Raw genomic sequence first — 10509 nt, forward strand, 5'->3', positions numbered from 1 at the left:
AAATCTGTGTTGAAACCCAGGCTCTTTCCTAGAAGAAATTACAAGCACTTTGCAGTGTGTGTCTTTTGGAAACACACAGAAAGTTTCAAGCTTACTCTGACTCCTATCAGACAGAGTATTATCATAAGTGACAATTGTCTTTTTATTCACACTTGTATGTTTGATTTCAACTTTAGATCTTTTGTGTCCAGGATAAACCAGAAAATGTATTGTTTGACCAAGTGTAATGATTCTTTGGTATTGGTGACAGGGAGAATGATGACTTCTGAAGAAGAGGAAATACAATACAGATGCTCAGACCTTCATTACTTTTCTTCCTTCTCTAACTTTCAGAACTAGTATGGATGATCTTGTTCTTGAAGGAGCTTTGTACATGAGTCTTTTGTAGCCTTAGCACACCACAGGTGAAGGAGACTTGGCTTGATCCTGAAGTAAACATATGCCAACTTCTTTTCCCCTAGTTGTGCCAGCAGTACCTGTACTAACGCTAAACCCAGCTTCCAGGATTCAGAAGGATGCCACTGTCTCTGACACAGTCTTTTAACCCGTGTTAAGAAGGCTGATGGCTGTCCTACCATGGCTTTTGGATGCTCAGTGGGAACCATCACGCTAGTTGCATTTGCTACCTGTAGCTTTGAAGTGAGGCCTCAGACTGAATTCCCGAAATCAACCAACTGAAGATATGTGCTATCTAAGCTATTTTCTTTTTGAAGTGAAATGATACCATCTGCTGGAATGAATGGGTGCTTACAGTGATCCTTAGGGGCTGTATTTCCCACCGTTCTCTAGTTCTGCATTAGCAGAACTGCATGGAAAGGGGAATGAAACTAATATACCAGAAACAAGTTTGTCAGTCATTAAACTGGCGACTGTGAAATGTTGAATTGAAAGTGTTGACTCAGAAACACACAAGTTCTTTACCTATAGGAGAAAGATCCCAGTGCTGAGATTGAGACTAGGATTTCCCAAAGCCAACATAATGCAGCTGAGGAAGGGAACTAGTGTGGGAAGCAGCCTGATGAGGTACCTAAGCAGATCTGCTGTAAAAGTTGTCCTAAGCTGCAGGTTAACAGGCTGGAAAGCAATACTCCCTTTCACATAGTAAACAGGCTTCCTCTTCGTTGATGCGGGACTGGGGGCAGAGAAATGGTTGACAGCAATAGAATGGGTTAAATGTTCAAGGAGAACATCTAGATGTAAATCCCATGTTGTCATTGTTTCATGCCAGGATCTGAACCCATCCAAACCAACTTTTAAACGTTCTCCATATCCTGGTGCACTGCACTAACAACTGGTTTAAGAACACGAGCAGTCAATCTGCACGACGAGTGTCAAAATGCTTGGAATGTATAGGCAGGCTCCTACAAAATGGATAAATGAACACATTTAGACTGGAGCTCCACTGAAGTGGCACAAGTTTAGCTATTCCTTTACCTTTGAGCCTATAATGAAAGCTTACAACTGGCCAGTGACAACTGAGGAAAGAGGTTTGGGTGCAAAGCATTGAATTACAAGGGAAATATTAATTCATGTGCATGTGTCCCAGCCAAACTAGGGAAAGGCAAACATGTTTTTTACACACGATTCATCTACCCTTCAAATGTTCGTGTACTGCACAATTTGACTGATTACTGACAGCCACATCACTGATTATCAGTCATAGTATAAATCTGCAAAGCAGATTTGTCCCCCAGAAGAGCATTAAACAACCCTACCTATAGAGGAGGACACAAAGACTTCACCGCATCATTCCACAAGGATCAGGAACCTCCAGCAGCACCAACCTACCCCTGCCCTCCTGCTTCACAGACTTCAAAGGCAGAATTTAGCTAGGGCTCTTCAAGGAGCTAGAGACAGAGAGCAACATCACCCATGGGAGCAGACCAAGCACCCCATGCACGTGTGGAAGGGCTCTGGCTTCGACAGCGATTTCCGTGAGCACGGAAACCGTGACCAATTTCATGCAGCTTTTCTCTCCCAGCCCCAACACGGCCGGAGAGAGGAGAGGTGCGCTCGGGGGCGGCCCCTGCGGGTACTCCCGACTCCCAGGAACAGCCTTTACACAGCAGCAAAGGGCAGAAACCCCACAGCCTGCGGAGTTTTAATCCCTTTCACTCCTTCCTTGGGTCTTCCCTCTTCCCCCCCTCCCGAACGGCAGAGATCCGAGGAGATCCTCGACCACGGCTCTTTCTCAGCTCTCTCCGGCCAGGCTCACAATGCCCTTCCCCTCCGGCTCGCCCGCCACAATACCTTCTGCAGGGCTCCAGCATCACCCCCTCCACTTCCCAGCATCGCTCATGTAGTTTTCGCAGGAGCCCTTCCCGCTAGAGCCATGCCGGCCGCTCTCCCGGCATCAGGAAACTTGGACAAAGACCATTTTCACGGTGCAAGTGACACCGCCTCCATGGGCCAGCGCCAGGTCCCTCTCGCTCTGCGCCCACTGCCTCTTTGTCCCCTGGCCCCGGGCACAGCTCTTGGCCCTCGACCGATGCCTTCCACGGGTTGGATGCCTGCAGGCGGTCCCGCTCCCCGCACTCCTCTCCAGGAGCGGCTTTTCCTTCTCCTCTCCTCTCCTCACCCCGATCCCGCTCTCCTACAAGAGTCTCTCTCCCTCTCTCTCTCCTCCTCCCTCTTCCCAGGAGCTGCCTCTCTCTTTCCTCCCCTTCCTCCCCTCCCTCTCCCGGGCTCATCCCGCTGCTTTCCCCCTGCCGCCCGCTCCTCCCCTCCCCTCCCCTCCCCTCCGTGCCCCTCCTCTTCTGCTGCCCCCCTCCCCAGCGCTGTTCAGTGCCGAGGCCCGGCCCAGCGCAGCAGCGATCGGCAGCAACCGAGGGTGGGAGCGGGCTGCGCGATCCCGCACGGAGGCGGCGGCCGCCATTCCCGGCCCCGTGGCGGCGGCAGCCTCCTCTCTCCCTCCGTTGCCGGCTCACTCGGCCCCCGCCGCCTCCCTGCTGCCGGCTGCCGCAGCCGGGGGTACCCAGGGGTGGCAACCGCTGCAGCGGGGCGCGGAGCCCCCGTCGTGTGGCAACCGAAAGAGCTGCACTGAAAAGACCCTGTCCCTGTCAGGTCAAGTTTTCTAAATAAGTATTTGTTTTCTCTGTCGCTTTCTATTGCTTTCTCCCTTCCCTTTCAGCAAACAATCAGAGAAGTGCTCCAGCTGGGAAATCTCTGTCCATCATGCTCATTTTCAAGAGTGTTTTGAATGGGATGTTTGTGATGGGGCTGACGCTTAGGTCCAAGAAGAGGAACAGATTCCACTCTGTACAGAATTGTCCTAACACATTCTAGGTTTACAGGAGACTGTGGTGGTGCTTTGCTTCCCCTCTCTCCTCGACCCATCTGCCTCCACAAGAATTCTTGTTAGCCTCTGCAAAAAGGAAAGGAGTTGGACAGCTGGGTGCCACACACATCAAAATGTGTGGTCTTTTTAAAGTAAAGCTTAGAAAAGAAAATTAGGGAGTATAAAAAAAAACAACAGAAAGACCAAGAAAAGCAAAGAAGGAAAGAAAGAAAAAAGGATGTAACTCAGAAAAAGGGAAGAGCATCTAATCTGTGGGGGAGGAGAATGGGGAACCAGTGTGGTTCTTTAAAGCTGTGTTTGTGGGCATCATTTCTGTGCAGCATGGACTGCGAAACTGAGGGATTGCTAATCCTGGAGAGTGTTTCTGGAGATCTTTCATCCATGTTGCAATTCATTAAGCTATTAGTTATATGGTGCAAGTTAAGCAATTGGTAATTCAGAGGTAGAGCACTCTGAAGTAAATGGAGAATCATACTTAGAATGATAACTTTTACATATAGATGCATCCTCAGTAGAGACAGGATTAATGCAGGCTGAGATAGAGGAGTACTTGTGGGGCTTTGGAAGCAGAACAGCTGGGAATGCAATAGCAAGACACAAGGAGTATGAGGCATAGAGTGAAGACCCTGAAGGGAGCTTATGTTGAGCATAACCAGGGTCTTCAACAGAAGGAGGAAGTATCTCTGAAGGGCTCAGCAGAAAAAGGTACCTCAGAATCAGAGCAGGGGACTTGCAAATAGTTGCTTGAAAACATCTCTTTAAGGGAACAGCAGCTGAATTTGAGCAAAACAGGATGTGGTTTGACATTCACCCAAAAAGAATCATTCTGATAATGCATCAGCCTCTCAGCACACCACCCCTCCCCAGTCTTTCAGGATGAGGCTCAAGGTAGAGCTCTCTGCTCACCATATTACAGTTGGACAGAAATAGTGACACATATGGGCCTTAGGAGACCTGGTGGGGGTTTTGTCTCCTGTTATCAAACGATCTTCTTGCTACTGGAGTCTGCGGATGGGGCTTGCACCTGCAGCTGCTGTTTCTGTTGAGCGACAGAGAGCAAAGGAAAGACTTGTGGGTCTGGGGGAGTTACTGACCTGCTTTTACAAAGTGAGGGAAAATATAATCACAAAATACATTTTGTTTTCTCTAATCAGAGTCTAATCTGGACTGCGTTGTTCTTATTGAGCTGTGAAAGGTACAAGTACGAGACATGAAGAGAAAGATGTGACACACATAGTGGCCTGTGCTTCGCTATGTAACCAGAGGTAAACTGGACAGTCAAAGCAATTTCTATATAAATGTCAATCTACATGTTATTCCTTGAATGTGAATTCAGTCTAAGTTGCATACTGTTTTGTGCTATCTCCCTTTCCTCTTTACAGCCTCCATACACATGGAACTTTTCAGGACTGTGTCTGTGCACTTGCAGACCATGATAAGGCTCCTCTTTTGTCATTTTAATCTCATCTGTGGCATGTTACTACTGCTTATCTCCTATTCTTAAATCTTTGCCCAGGCCTCTTCCCCTTACTGTTGACAGTCGTAGCAGTACATGTTTGTCTTAGGGGTTTCTGAAAAGCATTTCTTTCACTCTTTGCAGTTTCTATTTCCTTCACTTTTATAAGGAAAAAAGATGGCTGCTTTTGGTTAACAATCTTTATTGATTGCTCACATGAGATAGAGAACACACAGTGATCAGGACAGGTGAGTTCAGCAATTAACCTGCACTTCAAAGACCTGTTCTACCTCTCTTGTTCCATCTCCTTGGCAACATCTGGTTTGTGAACAGGCTATTGGCCTACAGACCCTCTTCCTGTGCTGAGAGTGGCTCCCTTCTGAGAGAAAGTGCCGGTAAGGAGAAGTTTATGTAAAGAAAGGAAGTGACTTTGAAGTGCTGTGTTCACACTGCTGGCACAGAAATAGACAGCGGAATAGTTCATCTTCACAGATAAAATATCCAAAGAGAAGTCTGAGCGGTTTGGCCGTTGAGCTTTGTATCCAATGTGAAAGTCACCCTCTAATTCCTGATTTGCACCTGCAGAGTAATAGATCAACTGCAGCCCCTTCCCTGGCTGCTGCAGATACCAGAACATGGAAATGTGATTATAATTTTGACTGCATGTCAGAGTAGCTTTGTCATCTTCTTTCAGCACAAGACTGGAGGTTTGGGTGATTCCAGCTCCTGTAAGACAAAGCAGAACAGAAACATACTAAAACAAGGAAGCTACATTCCCCCAGCAGCAGAGCACCTCTCATGGCTTTACTGATTGCTTACTTGCTCCAAAGAAGCACAAGGACACACACCAAGCCGTCCACATCCTCATTTCTGCCCCAATAGTCAGTGTGCGTGCCCCTACAAGGCCCTTATATAGGTTCACTTCACATGCTTCTCCTAAACCAATGGCATCCATCTCTGTAACAGCTAAATCTATGCTGAAAACCAAGCTCTTTCCTATAACAAATTTCAAGCAGTTTGAATTGTTTGTGTTGGAAACACACAGAAAGTTTCAAAGTGACTGTGACTCTTGTTCTATGGGACAGTGTATTATCATCCGTGAGTAACAGAATGGGTTAAATGTTCAAGAAGAACATCTGGATTCAAATCCCATGTTGTCAGTGTTTCAAAACAGGATTTCAATCCAAATGAACCAACTCCAGTGTTCTCTGTTGTTGTGTATCACAAAGTAACCTCATGGCTCTCTACAGTTTCCTAAAGACGGGAAAGGGAGAGATAGGATGATATCCAGATTGGATGCATGGGAATGGTTCAAAGCTGTGTCAGGGGAGGTTCAGACTTGTCTTTAGGAAACATTTCTTTACTGGGAGGGAGGCAAGCACCTGAACATGGGCTTCCTCAAATGGTGGCTGATGGCCCTGGCTTGTCAGTTTTTAAGGAGCATTTGCACAGTGCTGTTAATGACACGCTTTAACTTTTGATAAGCCCTGACGTGATCAGACAGTTGGACTGCATGATCCCTGTAGGTCCCTTCCAACTGAATTCTATTCTGTTCTGATCTATCCTCTTCTCCTCTGCTCTGCTCTGGTCTCACTGTGGATCTCCAGGAAGCTGGCCTTAGACATGCAGTCTGCTTGGTAGTCTCACAGGAGTGATTTGGGACATTCACGGACCAAGGAGGAAAAGAACCCAGGAAGAAAATTGGAAGATGTTTATTTGATGATAATGACACACACCTCCATAAGAGCACTAAAGGTGTCCACAGGGATGCTATGAGCTGCCCATGCAGCCTGGTTCTTAGAATGTGGTCCAGATGTTCCCCTTCACTTGCCAAATATGAGTTAATGTTTTTCCTCTTTTTCTCTAGGGTCCCCTGCTCCTGTTTCCAGTTGCTGGCCCCATGGAATGGTGGCGTCCAAGGCAGTTGCTGCCACTCAGGACCTTCACTCCCCCAGTTTGATTATAGTATTTTCCTTGAGTGTGAATTCATTCTAAGTTGCATTCTATTTTGTGCTATCTCCCTTTCCTCTTTACAGCCTCCATACACATGGAACTTCTCAGGACTGTGTCTATGTACTTGAAGACCATGGTAATGGATACTCTATTGTCATTTTAAGCTCATCTGTGGCACCTTTGTCTGCTTAGTTTCTATTCTTGTCTCTTTAAAGTTTCTAGTTCCTTCCTTTTATTACTGCTTTTGTTAACAATCTTTATTGATTTCTCGCATGAGATAGAGAGCACACAGTGATCAGGACAGGTGAGTTCAGCAATTAACCTGCACTTCAAAGACCTGTTCTACCTCTCTTGTTCCAGCACCCTGGCAACATCTGGTTTGTGAACAGGCTATCGACCTACAGACCCTCTTCCTGTGCTGACAGTGGCTGCCTTCTCAGAGAAAGTGCCGGTAAGGAGAAGTTTATGTAAAGAAAGGAAGTGACTTTGAAGTGCTGTGTTCAAACTGCTGGCACAGAAATAGACAGCGGAATAGTTCATCTTCACAGATAAAATATCCAAAGAGAAGTCTGAGCGGTTTGGCCGTTGAGCTTTGTATCCAATGTGAAAGTCACCCTCAGTTTCCTGATTTGGACCTACAGAATAATAAATTAATTGCAGCCCCTTCCCTGGCTGCTGCAGATACCAGTACATGGAAATGTGATTATCATTTTGACTGCATGTCAGAGTAGCTTTGTCATCTTCTTTCAGCACAAGACTGGAGGTTTGGGTGATTCCAGCTCCTGTAAGACAAAGCAGAACAGAAACATATTAAAACAAGGAAGCTACATTCACCCAGCAGCAGAGCAGCTCCCATGGCTTTACTGATTGCTTACTTGCTCCAAAGAAGCACAAGGACACACACCAAGCCGTCCACATCCTCATTTCTGCTCCAATAGTCAGTGTGCGTGCCCCTACAAGGCCCTTATATAGGTTCACTTCACATGCTTCTCCTAAACCAATGGCATCCATCTCTGTAACAGCTAAATCTATGCTGAAAACCAAGCTCCTTCCTGCAACAAATTTCAAGCAGTTTGAATTATTTGTGTTGGAAGCACAGTTTGAAACTGACTTTGACTCTTGCTCTGTGGGACAGAGTATTATCATACGTGAAAAATAGAATGGGTTGAATGTTCAATGGGAATAACTAGATTCAAATCCCATGTTGTCAGTGTTTCAAGACAGGGTTTGAATCCACATGATCCAACTCTCTAGTGTTCTGTGGTGTTGTGTATCACAAAGTAACCTCATCGTTCCCTACAGCTTCCTAAAGAAGAGAAAGGGGAGAGGGAGGTGCTGATCTTTTCTCCCTGGTATCCAGATTGGATGCATGGGAATGGTTCAAAGCTGTGTCAGGGGAGGTTCAGACTTGGCTTTAGGAAACATTTCTTTACCGTGAGGGAGGCAAGCACCTGTACGGGGGCTTCCTCAAATGGTGGCTGATGGCCCTGGCTTGTCAGTTTTTAAGGAGCATTTGCACAGTGCTGTTAATGACACGCTTTAACTTTTGATAAGCCCTGAATTGGACTGCAGTCAGACAGTTGGACTGCATGATCCCTGTAGGTCCCTTCCAACTGAATTCTATTCTGTTCTGATCTATCCTGTTCTCTTCTGCTCTGCTCTGGTCTCACTGTGGATCTCCAGGAAGCTGGCCTTAGACATGCAGTCTGCTTGGTAGTCTCACAGGAGTGATTTGGGACATTCATGGACCAAGGAGGAAAGGAACCCAGGAAGAAAATTAACAGATGTTTATTTGATGATAATGACACACACCTCCATAAGAGCACTAAAGGTGTCCACAGGGATGCTATGAGCTGCCCATGCAGCCTAGTTTTTAAAATGCGGTCCAGATGTTCCCCTTCACTTGCCCCATATGAGTTAATGTTTTTTCTTCTTCTTCTCTCTGGCACCTGGCTCCTATTCCCAGTTGCTGGCCCCTTGGACCAGTGGCACCCACACCAGTTGCTGCCACTCAGGACCTTCACAGCCTCCTTTTGATGGCACCATAACCACCTGGGCCCATAGGACTTGTGATCAGGGCAATTTCTGAATAAGTAGCAATCTACATGTTATTTTCCTTGAATGTGCATTCAGTCTAATTTGCATTCTATTTTGTGCTGCCTTCCTTTCCTCTTTACAGCCTCCACACATGTCTCATCTTTCAGGACTGTGTCTCTGCCCTTGCATACAATGGTAATGGCTGCTCTTTTCTCACTTGAAACACATCTGTGGCACGTTTGTCTGCTTAGGTTCTATTCTTGTATCTTTGCAGTTTCTATTTCCTTCATTTTATGGCTGCTTTTGGTTAACAATCTTTATTGATTGCTCACATGAGATAGAGAGCACACAGTGATCAGGACAGGTGAGTTCAGCAATTAACCTGCACTTCAAAGACCTGTTCTACCTCTCTTGTTCCAGCACCCTGGCAACATCTGGTTTGTGAACAGGCTATCGACCTACAGACCCTCTTCCTGTGCTGTGAGTGGCTCCCTTCTCAGAGAAAGTGCCGGTAAGGAGAAGTTTATGTAAAGAAAGGAAGTGACTTTGAAGTGCTGTGTTCACACTGCTGGCACAGAAATAGACAGCGGAATAGTTCATCTTCACAGATAAAATATCCAAGGAGAAGTCTGACAGGTTTGGCCGTTGAGCTTTGTATCCAATGTGAAAGTCACCCTCGTATTCCTGATTTGCACCTAATGAATAATAGATCAACTGCAGCCCCTTCCCTGGCTGCTGCAGATACCAGTACATATAAAGGTGATTATCATTTTGACTGCATGTCAGAGTAGCTTTGTCATCTTCTTTCAGCACAAGACTGGAGGTTTGGGTGATTCCAGCTCCTGTAAGACAAAGCAGAACAGAAACATGTTAGAATAAGTAAGCTACATTCTCCCAGCAGCAGAGCAGCTCTCATGGCTTTACTGATTCCTTACTTGCTCCAAAGAAGCACAAGGACACACACCAAGCCGTCCACATCCTCATTTCTGCCCCAATAGTCAGTGTGCGTGCCCCTACAATTCCCTTATATAGGTTCACTTCACATGCTTCTCCTAAACCAATGGCATCCATCTCTGTAACAGCTAAATCTATGCTGAAAACCAAGCTCTTTCCTGCAACAAATTTCAAGTTCTTTCCGAAGGGGAATGTTGCCCTCTGCTGGAATCAATGGGTGCTCACAGTGATCCTTTGGGGCTGTATTTCCCACCGTTCTCCCGTTCTGCATTAGCAGAGCTGCATGGAAAGGGGAATGGAACAAATATACCAGAGGTATATTCCGTCTCAGCATGTATATGGAATATGGTCATCTTCCTTTGGATCTTAAGAGCTGTAAAATTCCAGGGCGCACATGAGATTCCAAGAACATGTGTTTCAGAATCAGGACCACAGTGTTTCATTTCAGCTTGCATTTTATGAGGTCAGCAGGACTGTATGGGAGAAGGAGGAAATCTTTCTGGTTAAAGGTATTGCAAGATAGAGGCATATATTTAAGGTACTTTTAATTAACAGATATGACAATATACTTAATATTTGCACTCAAAATGCACTTGTTACTGAAAGAGAGAAGATCGCTATTTCTAGATCTACAACCACCATTCATTTTTGCACTGTTCAGATGTTTCAAATAATTTTATTACATACTGGCTAAAATGAACTAGAATCTGATTCTACAAACAGTTAAACATCTGGGCTGAATCTAAGTGACATTAATAACTTTCTCCTAGCTTGATGAGTGTAATCTGTTAATCAGGCTTCCTTTCACTGT

The 10509-nt window shown here is 45.8% G+C and overlaps 1 gene segment (V, D, J or C); it reads right to left on the reverse strand.

Annotated features, from left to right (window-relative positions):
* Nucleotides 1–7310: 7310 nt before the first annotated feature.
* Nucleotides 7311–9874, reverse strand: LOC134170462 (T cell receptor beta variable 19-like). The segment is given in 3 exon segments: nucleotides 7311–7489; nucleotides 9211–9586; nucleotides 9680–9874. Coding segments are annotated over 3 exon segments (558 nt in total).
* Nucleotides 9875–10509: the final 635 nt, after the last annotated feature.

This window comes from Pezoporus occidentalis, unplaced genomic scaffold, assembly GCF_034315485.1.
Source record: "Pezoporus occidentalis ecotype Australia unplaced genomic scaffold, CSIRO_AGI_Poc_V1 ctg376, whole genome shotgun sequence".
In the NCBI taxonomy this organism is placed as follows: domain Eukaryota; kingdom Metazoa; phylum Chordata; class Aves; order Psittaciformes; family Psittacidae; genus Pezoporus; species Pezoporus occidentalis.